The sequence below is a fragment of the Cydia pomonella genome, chromosome 19 (genome assembly GCF_033807575.1).
Source record: "Cydia pomonella isolate Wapato2018A chromosome 19, ilCydPomo1, whole genome shotgun sequence".
Classification (NCBI taxonomy): domain Eukaryota; kingdom Metazoa; phylum Arthropoda; class Insecta; order Lepidoptera; family Tortricidae; genus Cydia; species Cydia pomonella.
The window spans coordinates 5,979,039-5,998,741 of NC_084721.1; the positions used below are offsets into that span (position 1 = coordinate 5,979,039).

The 19,703-nt window shown below is 35.4% G+C and overlaps 1 protein-coding gene across 2 annotated transcripts; it reads right to left on the reverse strand.

The window, feature by feature from the left end:
* Nucleotides 1–5,301: 5,301 nt before the first annotated feature.
* Nucleotides 5,302–18,061, reverse strand: LOC133528288 (MDS1 and EVI1 complex locus protein EVI1-A-like). 2 transcript variants are annotated; one of them, XM_061865614.1, is made up of 5 exons: nucleotides 17,588–18,061; nucleotides 8,900–9,622; nucleotides 7,813–8,007; nucleotides 6,373–6,618; nucleotides 5,302–6,003 (listed from the first exon to the last, which is right to left on the reverse strand). In XM_061865614.1, exons 2-5 carry the CDS (start codon nucleotides 9,557–9,559, stop codon nucleotides 5,842–5,844), a joined length of 1,263 nt encoding a protein of 420 aa, XP_061721598.1. In that variant the 5' UTR covers nucleotides 9,560–9,622; nucleotides 17,588–18,061; the 3' UTR covers nucleotides 5,302–5,841. The 2 variants fall into 2 exon arrangements, with proteins under 2 accessions (XP_061721598.1, XP_061721596.1); XM_061865612.1 differs by having other exon boundaries at nucleotides 5,302–6,006; nucleotides 17,588–18,059.
* Nucleotides 18,062–19,703: the final 1,642 nt, after the last annotated feature.

Consider the following 19,703-nt stretch of genomic DNA (forward strand, 5'->3'; position numbering starts at 1 on the left):
AGTGCAAACTACTACCTAATGTGTGAATTAGTATACTTAGATATGTTTTAACAATTATCAGATTGCAACATAGTATGTACAAATTAAATCTAAGTAATATAATGTATCTAACAGTTAATTGATATTATAGCTATTGATAAATATTGGTAATTTATTAGAAATACCTATAATACCTATTTGTCCCTTATTAATACTAAGTAAAAACTAAAATAATACAGGATCAGACTGTTATAAAAAGAAGATAAATATCAAATAAACAAGAATATATAATTAAAGTTGTATAAATATTAGAAAAATAAAATATACACACTACTAAAAAAACATATAACTATAATTTTTTTGTATTGTTTATGTTAGTAATTTTGATCCTTAGAAAACAGAAACATGATTGGCAACTAGTATTATCCTTTATTATTCTGTTAATTATTGCAGTTTATTACTTGATTATTCCTATAATTAAAACTAGAAAAAACTCACAAAAAGCCAGAAACAAAATTAAAAGATACCACCCACTTAAAGCTCAGCGCAGACTGAACGGAATAAGATCGGAATGGTCACAGAAATCCGTATTTTTTTACAATTGATTGAAATGGTTCTGATTAGACAGGACCATAAAATTCAAATTTCAATGCCTTTGCACCAAATTGAGCTTACAATAGAAAATAAATTAGAGAGCATTAAAAATAATTCGGCTTACATTAAAATGTAGATTTTTTTTCGAAAACGTTGTAAGTTCGTAAAATTATTTAAAGTGTGTTTTAATTATAATTTTCATGTACGTACTATTGTAATTTTTTTACTGTGCTTTTGATAGAAAACACTATGAGATCGGTTCGAAATTATCTTACTCAACAAAAATTTGGTAAAAATAAAAGTTTTAAATATCACTCATATGGTACAAAGTTAAAAATAAATATAAAAGTAAATAGCGTTTTCTTATGTACAATCTTTGGAACGCGTTACACACAGAACACACTGACTAGAGCTTCACTCTTTAGAGATTTTTTTATAAATATTTATAAGCGTATATCTCTACCATGTAAATACTATATTTATTATTAAATAATATCTATATACTTATTCCTCAAATATAATAGATTTTTTAAAGTATACTAAATTGAATTAATTTATTTCCTTATATTAAATGACTTAATGATAGTACAAAATGTTTCAGTTACGGTTACGACGCATGGATGTCGGACGCGGATTTGAGCTATAATCGCGAAAATCGAAGTTCGTCAATTACGGGCATTTTTCTCTGTCACTCTAATTACGTCTTAGTGAGAGTAAAAGAGAAAGATCCCCGCAATTTGCGAATTTTGGTTTTCGCGGTAGGCCCCCTGCGTGCCGCGGCGGTGTGCAAACGGGACATCGCTATATAATGTTCATAGCGCTGTTTCGCTCACACAGCGGATCCGCGTCCGTGTGTCCGAAGCCTTAGACTGTAAATGAAGTCGCTGAATTCGATCAAATGTTTTGAAATGATGGCGTTAAGTGGTCATTGCGCTGGCAACAGAAAAAAAATATGCTGATACTTATTGATGTTAATATAATGTATGTATATGTTTAAGTAAGTACTAGAATTTCGTAGTGTTTAAGTAATTAAAGGCGAAATATAAAATAACTCCTTAGCAGCTCCGTCAATTGTTTTTGGATATTATTTGCAATATTTTTCACTTGAATTGACATTTATATTTTCTTTAGATGACAATTCGCAATGAACAATTGACTGCGTGACTAGCTTTCGGTTTTTTTTTTGTTTAAACTGACTAGAAACAATATAATTTATGACTAGATCCCTTTTTAGGGTTCCGTACCCAGAGTGTAAAACGGGACCTGTTTCTAAGACTCCGCTGTCCTTCCGTCCGTCTGTCTGTCCGGCTGTCAGCACCAGGCTGTATCTCATGAACTGTGATAGCCAGTTGAAATTTTCACAGGTGATGTATTTCTGTTGCTATAACAACAAATACTAAAGAGTACGGAACCCTCGGTGGGCGAACCCGACTCGTGCTTGTCCGGTTTTTTTAAATACGAACGTAAATTTTTTTAGGCCACGGACTGGACGCAAGCGGCGCGCGGCGAGCAGCAAATCAAGGACATTCATAGATTGCGCTTGACCAACGTATGAATGTCCTTGATTTGAGACGCAAGCGCCGCGCGCCGCTTGCGTCCAGTCCGTTCCAGAGGGCCTACCGCGAAAATCGAAGTTCGTCAATAGCGGGCATTTTTCTCTGTCACTCTACGTCTTAGTAAGAGTAAAAGAGAAATAATCCCGCAATTGGCGAATTACAGTTTTCGCGGTAGGCCCCCAGTTCAACCAGTCAGGTCACCAGTTCGCCGGACGGTGTCGGCCTGTCAGTTATTTGCGATTGTGACGGGCCGATATCGTCCGGCGAACTGGTAATCAGTGGGCCCTCTTAGGTGTGAGGTGAAAGCAAAAGTGTATTCCTTAGATTTAAGATTTAATCTTCGAAAGAGACTACTAATTATTACTTCAGGCGGACTTTAAAAATCTATTTTCACTAACTTAAAAAATAAACACCGCTCTACTTAAAAATTAGACTTTAAATACTAACAATGACTAGCAAAATAGACTAGATTATTGAGAATTAATAATTTAGTTTCTTTTATTATAAAGTGTTATTTAAAATTTAGAGATCTTTAAATGACTAGAATTCAAAATTAATCGAGATCTTTCTAATAAATTATATGAACTACGTATGTTCAAGTAATAATAGACTAGACTGGCTACTTTGGTGTTGACTATACCTATATAATAACTAGAACAAAAAGGTTTATAAAAAATATAAGTACCTACCTACTTTGTTGTACGTAGGTTCACGTAGGTAACGCACAATATTCATGACTAGATTTTTGACTTAGATGGATACTTATGATAATATTTCAATGACTAGAATCGATTTTATATATTTTTGGTGATTATTTTGAGTAACTTCTTTAAACTTACACCGATGACTAGATTGACTTTGATCATATAAAAACTATACCTATTATTGACTAGATTTCGTATCTGACTGAGATCGTTTTTTGTACCGTAGCTACTGGTAACTTATCTGAATAAAACTAATAATATTAAATGACCAGTACAATTTTGAACATGAAGTCAATTAAATATTTATTTTTCTCTAAATAAAGACTAGTATTCATTTGGTTTCGAAGTCATAGACTAGAATGAGAGCGAGCGGGGCGGCCGTAGCTGCCAAGGCGGAAAAATGCCGCAAATATTATAGCTCTCGCTGATATATTTGTGGCTTTTGCAGTCGGAACTCTAGGACCGTGGTGCCCAAGCGCTCATAAATTAATTCGGCAACTTTCGAAAAAAATCATTGATGTCACGGGGGACCATAGAACTGGCTCGTTCCTCGTCCAACGGATCGGCATAGCGATCCAAAGGGGGAATGTAGCCAGCCTTATGGGAACCCTTCCGCAGGGATCTGACCTGGGTGATCTAGCTTAATATAAACATATTGGGCTAGGTCACCCATGTTATGTTTTTAATTTTAGTTTTGTAGGTAGTTTTAATTTTAGGTTAATTTTATTCTAATTTTGTTAAGTGTGTTTTTGGTTTTAATAAAAAAAAGACTAGAATTAAATTGACAAAAAGTACTTCTATTTAAATAGATTTAATAAAATGTTCATCCTATTAAGGAGCTGCTAAGAAAAAAATTAAGCAAATTTTCGGATAGCTAGTAATCTGTATCTTTTTTTAATTAAATCATGCATTTAAAACTGCGAATGGATTACAGGGCGAATGGGATCACATTCATAAATCTTTATCAAAAGATTTTTGAGTCTGATCCGATTCGCCCTCAATATAAATTTAAATTATTTCTTATGATTGGCGTCGTAGGCTAAGAGAAGAGACGTATGATGCAATTTTAGTGTGCTCATATTAATGCAATATTTGAAATATCAACAGATTCATTGTGATCCGATTCGCCACGGTCTACCCTATTCTTAAGTGTTGATCACCTAAATTACATTATGCCCACTTTTGACGATTAAACCATAAGGAATTGTAAACTAAACAAAGTGTAAATTACCTCAATATTGTGACCTAGTTGCAGATAGACTCAATTCCGATGAACGTGAGCCGTTGAAAAAATTATTAGATAGTAACGGGGTGCATCTAAAAATATGCCACCACGATCGATTGCAGCGACTTCCGTCTATGTAATTGGAAAACAATGCCAATTTACTTTTCATTGAAGAAAGCATTTATAATGATTTTTTCAATGAAAATGATACTAAAGTACGGTTATTCATTTGAGGTAGGTACATAGTTGTATTTTGAAAGTTAGCGGTTCTAAAAACTTCCAATATAGAGGAATAGTTTGATAATATTGATAATTTCAAAATAAAGCTATGCACTTAGCTCAAGTTTGCAAAAAATAGAAAACAGTACCTCTAGTGTACATTTAGTCGATAGCGAAACGTGACGTACGCGTTTGCGTTAAGTCTCATTTTGTATGGGTTTTTGAACAGCGCGCCAAGCGGGACGTTTTGGAAAGTCAAAAATCTCATACAAAATGACACTTAACGCAAACGCGTACGTCACGTTTCGCTGTCGAAAATATTTACACTAGGGGTACAGTATGTCTGAGATACAAAACATCATACGTTATCTTAGAGTTTTAGACAAACTAACGACAAATAAAGAACAATTAGAAAATTGTTCAGCTATTATAATAAAAATAGCCTTCATTTTGCAAGAGCATACAACTTAATTTAAAAAAATCTATCAAACCACAGATCGTTAATTATTTATAATAGAAATATTTTATATTGCATGAATAAAAACAAAAAAGTAGTAAGTATGAGAAAGCAAATCGATATCGGAAATATGAATACATATTCTGTTTTTTATGGTCATAATAATTATTTGTAATTTTAATAACATGAGAGATCTGAGGTTTATTCTATATTGTTGCAAATGCAATATTAAATATTTAATAAGTAATTTTATCGCTGAGCGGCCTCGTTCGTATACTCGTCTGTTTATTTTGTTCTATATTTTATCAATACTAAAGAATATGTCTATACTAAAGTCTAAAGATATGTATAATTCACGTGAATTGTTTGACATTTCACGTTATAATTTGGAATGTTGCTGTAGGAGATCTTAAATATGTACAATTAAACTAATATAGACTATAGTTACCTAAATCACACCAAACTACTATTTATGTACACCTAAAATACAAACTATTAGATAATGATTTTTATTGATAAAAGTAATAAATAAAATTATAAAGTAATACTTATACCTATTTAAGCGTGCGAATGCGTTATAATACTATAACAATATTTTAAATTAAGAACTGAATAAACTTATGCAAAACTCGTCGATTGTAGTAAATGCGGAATGACATTTTCATATTGTGATGACTAATTATTACGAATATGGGCTATTTGATTTCGAATAAGTAAGATCTGATCTGCATTTTTGAAATACATATTTTTTTTAAATTTAATATTGAAGCTACTTACTAGATTTATTTTGTATTTCGTGACTTGTGGAAAATTTCTTTGGGGTTTTAAATTTTGTGCATTCCTGATTTTAAAAATGACGTCGATATAATTTTCCAGAACTCATACGTACGTTGAAGGTGAAACAATTGCCATCCACATTCACAATCACCGTTAGTTTACCGCAGTACACATCATACGCTTAACCGCGCGATGCCGCTCGGCTTCATGTATTCCAACTTTTTCAAGTCCTTAAGAAAAGTACATCTGCGGATTATCATGCACATACTGATAGGGGTACATATTCGCAGCGTAGACGGGGAACCGCGGCACTGGCCGCAGGACGCGTCGTCAGCCGTCCCCGCCGCCGTCCTCGTCCTCGGACCCCGTCACGTCCAGGCTCCGCGAGTCCTCGGACGAGCAGGAGGACGCGCAGCGACGCTCCCAGTTGAAGTCCTGTGCTGGTGCGGGGATCTTGTTCCAGAAGGTGTTGAAGTTGTTGTCACGAGCTTCCTGCTGTGTGAAAAAAAGTTGATTAGGTTAATCACACGATAACATTTAAAACAATTTGGATCATTTCTTTCAGACATACTACGTAAGATCAATGTGGAAAACAGGGAAGCCCAACAACACAACACAAGCTCTTACGTCGCTTCTAACGCTTTTGTTTGTATACATACTCCACTTACAGAAGGTCGGCAGAGCAGAAGGAGGAAAGCTCTTCCTTTCTGTGTCTGAGCGAAGTAATTCAAATACGAGTTCTTTTCCAATGACGGTTTTCTCAATCAAAAATTGTATATCGGCGGTCTTCTCCACATTGGCCTTACTCGAAAAGAAGCTTATGTTAAGCTGAATGAGATTCAAATTTTAAGTTAAGCTTACCGGTTGATAAGCCGCCGGGAACTCGGAGCGCACTTGCTTGAACGCCGACGGCTCTTTCTCCTCCGGCTGTTCATGAGCCAGCATATGCTTCCTCAGATACGCCTGTCGTCTGAACAGCTTGCCGCACTGTTGGCACGGGAACCGGCCAGGTTCCGACGTCGGCGGCTCGCGGCGTTTTGCCGCGCCGGGCACGCGCGGTTTGTGCCAGCGGCGGTGGGAAGCCAGGTTTGCGGGGCAGTTGAACACCTGATGGAAGGACAAGATAATACTTAGTTTTGTAATATACTAATAAGTTGCTGATATAATTGGTCTTATTCGTGATTTGTCAAACGCAGTGTTAATGAAAATGAGAAGTCACTTAGATTGAAAACGTGTAGGTAAGTATTAAAACAGATAATATGGTGAAATGTGGTGATGTTCTACCGTAACGTGAATAAGTTTAATAAAGTTAGTTTGTAAGAGAAACAATATCTAATTATATAAATAAAATTGATACACTTAACAATACAAATGTGCACTGACTCTACCTACCAAAACCTCATATCTCAAGCCCATTATTATCATTTTTAACAGTTATTTGTTTTCAAAACACAAACAACGTCGCCATATAATTGCGTAGATACTTAATTAGGGTCAAAACGCAAAATGTTTCGCCATCTCCCCTTACACGAGCACAAACATAAATACTCTATGAATGGAAATTAAATTGCATCCCTACCGCCGGGATGCTCGATATTCTTCGGTCACGCATCACGAAACATATCAATTAGAGTATAAACATCCCCGCATCCCTCCGAAGGGTCGTAACTTACAGCGACCGAGTGCTAAACTTCGCTCTTTTGTTTAAACGGGGCTCAAATGCACAGCGCTTCCCATGGAAAAGTGCCAAGTGTTTACAATACCTGAAGCACATGGGATAATTTGTTCCCACGCACAAGAGCAAATTTCTAGTTTAGATAATATTGATGGAGCGCGATGAGTTATCTGATTATAGTAATTGAAAAGGGGTAGTTGAATGATAGATGGATAGTTTTTTAATTGATATGGAATGGTGAGAACAAATAGTTTTGGATGTTGTGAGTGTGAGTGTGAGTGTGAGTTTCCCACAGTTGTTTAATGGTAAAGCCATGAATTGAAGAAGTTTGTTATGAACTATCGATATAGGTACGTAAATATAACAAAACTACATTAATGATCTTGTTGAAATAGTGAAAGGGATTCATAAAATTAATATGCATTTGTTGCACTAAGAGAATTCGAAAAGCACTGACCCATTTACAATAAAAAAATCGAAAAATTCAATTCAGAAGATATGCCGCTATACAGCAGGTAACGTCTGTAATTTTTTTAACAAAATCCCTAAATTTCGTCTTTAGCCATACTTCTGAAACCCAAAGCACATTTAAAAAGTTTCAAACTGTACAGAAATAATAAACTAACCTTATCACATTCAGGGCACCGGTACTCGATATGCACGATCCTCGAGCATCTGTGCTGCGCCAACGCGAACGCGTCCCCATACAGCCGCCGGCATAACCGGCAGATGTACCGGCCCAGGCGGTTCTCTATGCTCGCGATCAGCGCCTTGGCCTCCTCCGTCACCTCTACCACGTTGAATGCAGGGTCTATGTCGCCCTAGAATAATAAATCTGTGATTACAGGGCTTGGACCACTCCAAAAGCTCGAATGCTAAATGAACTTTTATAAAACTTGGTTGAGGTTTTTTTTTTATGGTAGAGGAGGCAAACGAGCAGACGGATCACCTGATGGTAAGCGATTACCGCCGCCCATGGACACCTGCAACACCAGAGGGGTTGTAAGTGCGTTGCCGGCCTTTGAGATGGGAGTACGCTCTTTTCTTGAAGGTTTGAAGGTCGTATCGGTCCGGAAATACCGCAGGCGACAGTTGAAATAGGTAGGTTTGTATTAAATAGGCACATTAGTTATAAAACACAATTTAAATAAATTTGGCCCCTCAAATACTCGTGTAAACTTAGGTCATACAGCTTTAGGTACAGCTTTACAGTGCCGTAGTCTGTAGGTATGAGAACCATGGTCAACGCGTGTTAAATTAAGTACAAGTGTTTTCTAGAAGGGCATTTTTTATTACTGTATTTACCACCCCAATATTTATCCTAATTGGTGTAAATACCCCTGACAGTTTATCGTGAACACCATTTACTATTATTTTTATTGCGTCAAAATTAAACGTTCGAGCGTACTATCTCAATTCAAAGAAAAAGTACGAGTTAGAACAACGATTTATTCCGGATTTAATGCCTCACGACCCTCCCCCGGCTGCGGCTCGCGAGCTTAAGGCTGTTATTATCGCACAAACATAGAACAATATGCGATTTCATACCCCGCTTAATTGCTGGGGCGATAAGAAACTTGCTGCGACCCACGATAATGCCACAGTAAGAACCACTAATTAATAGTTCCTGACCAACACACCCTGTCTTCAATACAAAATTCCATTAAATCTAATTTGTTGCCGAACACGCACACATTTCACACCTTTATTTACCTTGCGAACGACTAAAGTCTCATCTTCGGCTAGATCTCTTATAATAGTCCCAGAGACAGGAGATGTCTTGTCTTCATCGAACATCAATCTTCGCACCGCTTTGCTCTTTTTCAACGGTTGCGCAGGTTTTCCAGATTTTTTCGGACGTTCTTCAACATCTTTGACTTCAACAACTTCCGGAGAACTTCTTTCGCTTTTAGTTGGTGTTTCGTTTTCAACCGGCAAACAAGTTTTAAGTTCTTCGAAGAATTGTTTGGTAAATTTAAGCTTTTTTGCCTCCGGACTATCGCTGTCATTTGAGTTTTCATCGTCAACTTTTCTTTTCTCTGGTTTAGAATCAGTTTCCTCTTTGGCATCATTGTCCTCGAAATGTCTGAATATTTTAGGTGATTTAGGGTGTTTGGTTTCGTCTGGAGATTTTCTTTTTTGGGCTGGCGGAGGTGTGCAAGGAGGTGTAATAGGGATAGTAGATTTAAGGGATAGGTCAAGCGGGACGAGCGGTTCATTGTAATAGGCTAAATATTGTTGGAGGAGAGTCGGATGCTGCTGAGGGATCAGGTCGTGGAGATAGTTGGTGGATATTCGGACTGGTGGTGCAGCATACTGTTGGTAGAATCTTGAAGTCGACAACCGGTGAAAATTTGGTAACGTGGCTTCCATATTACTTAGAGAAAGTCTTCGCAAAAGCAGGAAACATTTTCCGCCTCCATTTATATATTTTATCTGTAACAAAACAAAATAATGTTGTGACAATTTGACAAAGCAGCTATAATAAAGTGAAGTGCAATATTGTGAGAGGCAGCGAGGGTTGAACGCCGACGTTGATTCAACGACACTACAACGTTCATTTGTTTGATTGCGCTACACTTATTTACTGGATTGGTCTGTTACCGCTAACAGTGTGATAGTTGGTTTGAAATGGCAGACTAAAGGTTTTCTTGTAGTACAGTCAGCGTCAAATACTTTGTAGCAACCAAAGTAGCCAAATAGTTCGGTACAACATATATTTGGTATGGTGTACCGAACTATTTGGCCACTTTGACTGCTGCAAAGTATTTGACGCTGACTGTACAAGTGAAGTATAAGTATTTTAGTTACTTAGCAAACCAGCACCTCCAGTTTTTGAGAAATGTTTATCATAGTTAGCACTTCCCATTTGCGCAAATAGAGCTACCATTTGCGATAAGTATTACAAAAAATAAGTCAAAGTGTATTACTACATGTTTTTTATATATTGAAATCAGATACTGAATAAATAATTTTGGTATCCTATATGCCTCTTGTAAATGTTGTAAGCATAATTGAATAAGAAAGGTAGCATAAATCAAATCAAATCCCAAGCGACAAACCGCAGCAACATTCGGTCCTCAAATCCGCATCACCGACAAAGCGGGGGTAAATAGTTTACCCACGTACCTAATTACTGTCGTCGAGTCTCCCACGCTCACCCTTCGAGGGAGAAACCCTAGTTCTATTGTGTAATGAAATAGCATGAATTTTTATGAGACAAGATTTTGGTGTTTGCGAAATTTATTAAGTGTCTGGGGTATGGTTTGTGCTTGTTGAATTTACATTTAAGTTAGGTAGGAAATTTGATCTATTTTACCAGTCATATTTAAAGTCAAATTAGTGCCGAAAACCGGCCGGAACGGCGGTAAAGTTATAGATAAACATATTTCGGCATACCTAGCTAATTCCTTTTCCAACTACAACAATTTAGGCCGTTTGTTATGAAAGCTTGCAACGTCTAATTTTTTATTTTATTTTTTTTATTTAATTAATTCACTGCGCGTAGCCGTATGCCTCAGGCTAGGTTTGAAAGCCTGCGAGCCACACGCTTGCTCCCGCTGTGGAAGCCTTGTTGACGCTTATGGGCACCACGGACTCCACTGCCAGTCAAGCGCCGGCCGATTTTATAGACACTCGGCCCTAAACGACCTAATCCGCAGAGCACTCGGTACCGTCTCCATACCAGCAACCCTGGAGCCAGTTGGTTTATCAGCGGCAGATGGCAAAAGGCCCGACGGCTGCTCGCTCGTACCTTGGTTCCTGGGGCGGCCCCTGGCGTGGGATGTAACATGCGTTGATACGCTGGCCCCATCTCATGTCCGGCGCTCTGCCAGGAAGCCGGGGACGGCAGCAGACGACGCCCAAATTGCCAAGTGTCGCAAATATGCATTTTTAAAAAGTAATTATGTATTTGCGGCACTTGCGATTGAAACTTTCGGTCCTTGGTCGTCCGACACCAAGAAACTAGTAAAAGAAATTTCTACTAAACTAGTCTGGGTGTCTGGCGACCTACGAGCTGGCGCTTTTTTCGCACAAAAACTTAGCCTCACTGTGCAGAGAGGGAACGCGGCCAGTGTCCTGGGAACAATGCCTCAGGCTAATTTAGGCTTAGTTTTTTGATAATATAGCTATTGTAATTGATTATGTAAATATATATTTTAAATAAAGTTAAAATGTATAAAATAGCTATATAAATTTATAAATGATGGTATTTTAATTTATTATTGGGAAACAAACAGCGAAAAATAATACATATGTTTAAACAAATATAGAATACACACAAGCCATAACAGTTTCCACTTATAGAATAATAACATTCTTTGCTGCTCAAACCAGACTTATACAATTTGGTTTCACTTCTATGAAATTGTAAAGTAGGTTTAGGTAAGATTATTAAACTTTAACAACAGAAAAGAAAGACGCAATACCTTGCTTATACTAAATTTACATGCAGCTCATTATCTTAGAGAATACAAATACATACAAACGGAATCTTTTATGTGACGAGCTCCAGGTAAAATCTTGTATGTTCCTATTAGATTTTGTCAAAACTAAGTCTGAATCGACTTGGCCGCATCATAGCCTCGTGCGTGACAACTAGGTATGAAAATTTGCTAGTTTAAAACTCTCTCAAGTTGACAAAAAGTTATAAGTAACTTGATTGGGGCATATGTACTATCTGTAGGACGCTGGTTGTCAGGAGGATAGATACTTGATGTAGATACTAGATAATGTTATGGTAATTCTGAAATTTTTCCACGATATCGAATATATAACTTTAATAAACTATTTTGTGCGAGGTACTTATTATAAATGTAACAAGACGCCTTATATTATAATGTCTTCAACAGTAATATAAAATTCAAATACATTATTCAATTTGAAATATCTAAATTAGTTTGGAGTATTTCGAGGGCGGGACCGCTGGTCGAGGCGGGGCCAATTCGGTAGGTATAATTACGGGGTAAGGCGCTATGCCCAAATTATACAGCCACGGCTATTTACTCAGGATTCAGGATTTGTCTTTGGCGTTTTGTCGCCTTTGGTCAGTGGAAGGTGATGGAGGTGGGAAAGGCCGATTTTTATTTTTGGCGGATTTTTTTTCGTCAGATGTTAATAAAATTTGGTTTGAAGAGCCCTCATTCAGGGTGGAATAATAAACACGAAATCCCGATATGGAACAAAAAAGTAGATAGGTTTCGTAACTCAGGGGAAGATATTTTAGGACATATGGTGAAATTGCACTTATATTGTACAATGTATATAATAGGAAACAATCTAGGTACATACCATGTTTTTCGAGTTCTGCCCAAAAAAACGACAACGATTTAAAAATCGTCCTTTATGTCTTTTAGGGAGAGTACTGGTTATATAAATGCGCATACCTATTCATTTTTACGAAAAAATGTATAAGTATGCATGTATGTACCTAACCAGTTTCTTTAAAAAAAAATCACTTTCATCAATTTTGTATTATTTCTTAATATTTGTGTTATTTCTACTCCGAATCACGAGCTTTTTCGATCCCAATAGTATAAAAAATGTCCCAATATTTTTTCCTATTGTGTTACCATTTCCCCATATACTTTGTATGGTGGTAACAAAAAGGAAATTTTGAAAAATGTATGGAAATTTTGAGATACTTTTTACTCCTATAAGGATGAAAAAGACTTGCAATCCTGACTAGAAATAACAATGTGGCAAAAAATAAAGAAACGTTCTCGTATACTTTTTTCAGCTGATGTGAAAAGTTTTTTTGAATCCGTGCAACGTGAGCAACGAATAGTTCGGAGGATTTTTTCAGCTGCCTATTCCGTTACAATTCTCCTTGCATTTATTAAATACAAAATTTAGGTATAAGTATCGTAGGTTAAAGTTGTTTCTATAATTATTTTACCTACAATTATTTATAACGTTTTAAATTAGGTACCTAAGCGTGAACTTAAATAAATTTGTAACTTATTTACCAATAATATCAACAATATCCTTAGATGACAACCAAAACTCGCTAATTGCTAGAAACAAAAATACATAAATATGAACCTTGTTTTACTCTCCGACGAAATTAATTTCTTAATATTGTATAATACCTATTCTAAACGTTTCTACTTTAAATTAAATATCAGAACAGAAATATAACCAGTAAAACCAATTATTTAATTTTCTCGATCCTACACTAATAATCATTTATTCAATAACGTCCACTTACATAACACTACCCGTTATCTGATAGAAAATTCAACATCTATTGCGTAATCACCAGTTATACAGTGTAATTGCCGCTGTTACCTATCCTTATGAATATCTTATGTAAATACACTTTAAGTAATATTTACTTTCGGCCGAAGACCGTCAATTATGAAAATCCAAGTGTTAAAAGCGTTACCACGGGGCGTGCATTTTAAAACTCTGGCTCAATTCTTAATCTGTCTAAATCCAGTTTAAGGCTGATCTCTAATTACGCATAGTAATTATGGAATTTGGTGTTTCCTTTACAATGGTGTTCCGAAGCGAAATGCTCAGCAATGATGAGAATATTCCTGATTGCGCTACTTTGCCGTCATTATGACCTGATTGAGGTGTGAATAATTTATCAAATGCCACGATTATCTATTATATTATTTGTAATTAGTAGACAATTTTGTTGAAGTTAAATGTGTTATTAATAAAATTGTTATTTTTATAAAACACACCATAGAACTTTTAAGGGGCATTCATTACGAGTACAAGCTTTTATTTAACTTGCTATATTTTTGTTATTTTTAGTGCCTAATCTTGGAAGCTAAATATGATCCACTTCCCGATTTCCGATTGAGTTGAGATTTTGCATACATAGGTAAATCGGATGTCAATGCAATATTATGATGACATGGAGCTGATCTGATGATGGAAACAGGAGGTGGCCATGGGAACTCTGTGATAAATCAACGCAAAATAATTGTGTTTGGAGTTTTTAGAATTGTAGTAGGTAGTATTAAAACACTTTATTGTACAAAAAGAAACATAAAACGGGAAAGGACACACATCATTTGTACGAAGGCGAACTTATCCCTTTCAGGGTTCTGTTCCAGTTAACCTTTGAGCAATTGAGGAAGAATTGGAGAACGGTAGACATCAAAATTAAAACGGCATAAAAGAAAATATCTAATTTCCTAAAAGATAGGTAAACCTATAAGTCCTATAACCTACAATGCAATATACAATATATACAATATATAATTATTTATTATAATTGTCTCGATCCTATTAATTGCCCGTGGAAAGAAAAGTACAGCCAGCGATAAAAGACTGTACCAACAATGATTTTTTTGCAAATAACTTATTTTATACAAGATATTTGTTCCCAGTCTAGATTCTACAGATTATATATACAACTTCTTAAAAAGTATCAGATATAAAAACCTCCGTTGAACATACACGTTTATTGAATGCGTACTAAAATTTTATGGTTTAGGAACATTTTATATCAACACAAAAAGTCTGTTTGTTTTATTTTTTTCCAAGTTTTCTTGGAGTCTTCTAATTTTTTAGACGCGTGGCGTATTCTGATTATAATATCAGTTTACGAATTTGATTTAAATTTTCAATGGATACGAGTATGATCTATCAGTCTTAAGAGTGACGTTGGTTGAAGCAAAAAACTGAAAACCGTACCAAAAACACTAGACCCTACTCATAGTGTTGTGTTCCTGCCGATGAGTAAGGTTGTCAGAGCTCAACGAGAGTGCGGAATGTTAGAGTCGGCAACGCGCATGTAACTCCTCTAGAGTTGCAGACGTACCTACATAGGCTACGGAGACTACTTACCGGACCGCATGCTTGTTTGCCACCGACGTAGTATAAAAAAGCAATTTTATTTTGATCCAAACAAATACAGGTTAAATTAATAACCTGTTTTTATTATTTGAAAGAATTATAAAATCAGAATACGCCGCTGTGTTGTCTGCAATGCCTGTATATTAAAAATAGAGCTAAGAAACTCTGGAAGCAAAACTTCATAGTCAAGTAAGGGATATCGTCGGATGCTGTGTGGGTAACGTGATACAGCGGGCAACGTCCGGCTTCGAACTTCGCCCGACGGACTGAAGAACCTCAAGTGACGTATGAGATAGACAAGCTAGACGAAACTGCTACGTGGTACAGTCAACATCAAAAGCAACAGAACAGACTACCCGTCATTTATCTACAATTATATAAAAACTTAACAAAAAGTAAAGATATACATTTGGAAAAGAATTCCAGGATCGCAGATACTTTTTAAAGCGTTGTTTCATCCACTACTATTGATGTTGACTGTACTTAAAAAAAAACAAAACGACGAGGTAAATAAAGTCCCTTCCTAATTGAAAGTATATATATATATATATCGCACGGGTTACACAAAAAGTTGCTCAAAAATATGTCGTATAGCTCTTATATGGGCGAATTTAGAGCTATGGGGCATATTTTAACTTGAGTAAGTTGCGTGGACCCATATTTTTACACTCGACTGTACACCACTAAACGCATGTAACCTGTAGCTTATTTTTCCCGGTATAGTATAGTACAAACTTTTTTTTTACTAATATCAAAAACGAACTAATTATTTTTTATTTGTACGGTTTCATATCTAAAAGTTTAATCGTATCATCGTACTTCGTTTGCGTGGGTGATGATGATGTATGATTAGAACTGTCCTTGTAGAAAAACTATCTCCATACCAAAATTCATCTAAATTTGCTCGCGTGAAGCGGGAACAGACTGACATACAGACAGACAGAGTTATGTACCTTCGCATTTATAATATTGAATATAGTTCGTATCATCCACGATGACGCGCAGATTTGTCAAATCTAACCTTTAATAACATGACAGTACGAGTCAAGGCACGCGTCTTCGTGAATGACGCGATCTATAGTATAAATTAGTAGGGAGGGATAAGAGCTTTTTTCTAGATTGTAAACAGCTGTCTTGATTTTTAATTTCTTGTGCTTATAAAAATATATACAGAGGCTATTTATAACGACTTTTAAAATATGTAATATCCATAGAATTTGATTCTCACCAGTTGTTCCATTTAAGGCAAGGCATTCACCATACAAACCTTGTGCAAGTTTTATTCGTTAGTTTTGGCACAAAAGCATTTAATTTCACTTTTTGCTTGTATATATTGGATATACGCAGAACTTGATGTAGATATTTCTCTTTATTAAAAAAAATACAAAAATACAAAAAAAAAAGAAAAAATACTACATCAAGCCCTAGCTAACAGAAAAATAAGCATATTTACCAAAAATAATTACTGTAGCGCAAACACAAACGAAGAAAAACGCGCACAAAGTTTGTATGGAAAGAGCTTGCCCTACCCTTCACCTTAAGAGTGTTTTTCAGTGAGCAAACAAGTTAAAACATCCATTATGTGCAATTATTTATTTTATGTTATGATATCAAAACATTTGAAAATAATATAATTTTTGGTGTTTATAACTATTTTTTAAATTATTTCTATCTTTGCGTGTAACATACTAAAAAAAAAATACTTATTTAATTTAATTAGTACCTGGGCGACCGAGCTTTGCTCGGTTATAACTATTTATTGTAACATGGTGGTGTATAGGTGATAATCTACATAAACTTAAAAAGTAAAATGTGAACTGACAATTATTATTATTTACAATCGATTTTAACCTTACAGCACTTGTCACAGAGTAACGCCATCTATTGTCAATTTCTCTTATTACATAGGTCATTTTTTTACTAAATTAAACTTGTCTAAAATAATAAAAAATTATACATAAACTCGAACATATATAAAAAAAAAAAACAAAAGTTAGTCACCAGGCGAGATTCGAACCCGTAACACTCGTTTAGCAGTCCGCGTCTTAACCCGCTGGACCAGACGGACAGTGGCCGGCAACACGAAATAGCGACAATATTCTACGTCGAAAGAAAAACGCATGAAAACTCGAAAACACGCGTTTTCCCAAACATAAGACTAATCTAGATAGATTGTATACCCCCAAAAACCCCCATATACCAAATTTCAGCGAAATCGTTAGAGCCGTTTCCGAGATCACAGAAATATATATATATATATATATATACAAGAATTGCTCGTTTAAAGGTATAAGATTAGAACACCTTCCAACAAGTACATAGGGAATTGTAATAATGTAAAATTAATGGTATATACAATCATATAAAATCGCTACTTAAATTAAAAACGAATCTAAATTAAAATTTAAGTATATTGATTTGGCATCTAATCTAACCATCCCGAAAACCAATCGAATCTGGTCAAATAAATTTTCCTATAACCTATAATCCATCAGGCCTAAATACAAAATTTAAAAACAAATCTCGGCAGGGATGCGAATAATCCGCTTGCCACTAGGGCGTTACTATGCCAAACTGACTCACCTGTATCGCTCCTCGCTGACTCAGCCGGCGACACCCCTACACTTTTAAAAAGTTTATCAACTTTTTGAAATTTAAGAATCGAATTTAGAAAAGAACAATGTAGCTGGCTGTTTTAAAATTTTATCGGCACTATATATGTTTTTGTTTTTAAATTAGTTAGTTGTGAAAAGTTAAGTTTCGTGTTTTTTCGGCTAGGGGTGCGCGGTCCGCGCTGTAGGGCGGTCGGGAGTGGACTGACGGAGGGTGTGCGCCCTGGCTCGTGCCAAGCCGGCTGCGTCAACCCTCGTACAGGGTGTTCGTTTACTTTGAATAATAATAATTAAGGTGGATATAATTTTTGAGCTTTTTGTGTTTCATATTAAAGGACATATATCAAACACAGGTACACCAAACTCATGTTTTAATATTATTTCAAGATATGATATTCTTGTAAAAAATTATTGTTTCATTGGATTTTATTACAATTAAGAGTTTTGTTAAACTAAGAATAGAGCAGTACCTCTTAACACAGGTAATGATTTACTTAAAAAGAGTAAATTACTCTTGATTGAATAATTAATTTTAATTTAATTTAATTTTAATATTTTGATCAATGTAGAGAAATAGTTATAAAAACGCCAGTAACATTTTAGAAAAAGATGTTGGCATTTAATATTAAGGTTACTCGGTAAGTATTACGGGCCTTTACCGTCACCTTAATTTTTACTTAACGATTTTATTTCTCGGACTTAAAACACGCAAACACAAAAGTATAGTTTTTTTTTTTTATACTCACGATAGAACAAAGATTTTGTTCTGTTTGGTTTTGGGATAAAGGGGTTTACTGTGAACTCTTTTTGTGTGTTTATGCATTCAAATCAATTTCATTAGTTATCTATGAAAATAAATAGATGAAAAACTAAAAAACTATTTATTTAGGTGTTCAATTAAAGCTGATTACATCGATAGATTTCATCTTTAGGAATATTTTATTATTAGATAAGCCTAGAAATAGTGTCTTTAACCCTAAACTAGTTAAACATGTCTCATAGGGGCCAGGAAAAAAAACTACCGCTAAATCTGACAATTCAGCAAAGGTTGGTTGTGTAAAAGTGCATGGGTCCTTCATTAGATCAGCTCGATGGTAGGATCATATGCCATTGTCACCCAACTTACATATGTATGAGGAGTTTCAGCTCAATCGAATAATGGGAAGAGGTTCTAGTTCAGCTTGCAATATTTGACCCGAACATACATACAAACATTACAAGCTAAATAAAAGCTTGTAAAAACCGAGATGAATTTTACAATCATCCTGTGCAAAATCCCGCCAAGCCGCGCGGTCTGCCTGCGTACTTACACAGTCCTACAATTTATAACAGAGCCCCCATGCGCTACAAGTGTTCACTTTTTCAACTGCCAACTCCCTGCAACCTTATCGCATTAACATCTTCGCCGAACATTTAAACATGTCGACACACCACTTAATTCGACAAGGTTCTTCAAGCTTTGCACTACAGTTTCTGATAAGAGATAGAACCCGCATCTTACTGGAATGTTAATGTAGTCACTTGTTTTTGGGTTTTTTGTCCTTTTTGTTTTGTACGGGTTAGAGAGGGTGACGGGAGAATAGTAATGAACTTGTGAATTTCAAGGTTCAGGATGTTGTGTAATGATCGTGTTTAGGTATTCTATCCTTAAGTATGGAGGTATTTGCAGTTCGATATTTCAACATATATGTTCTTAAAATAGTCCGACTGCTGTTGTTTTGAATTGCAAAGGTTTGAATTTTAAAATTCCATGTATACTCCTTAATATAAATAAAAAGTATACTCCTTAATATATGTACCTAGTATCACTCGTAGACGTATTTATAAAAATTAGTTTCCTTAAAGTTTCAATGCATGATATACAACTGCAATTAATATATTTTTAATCACTATGACGCCAGTAAAATATAGTATTCCCAGAATAATTTTTTACATATTTATTGTATCGGTTTAGCAAATATAGTCAGCAATTGCTGGTAATAAAATAACAATGCTTTAAATTAGTATTTTAGTTAGGAGGCGATAAACATATAATAAATACTTAGGTTAATATATATAGGTATATATATATTTTTTTTTTTCTAGTT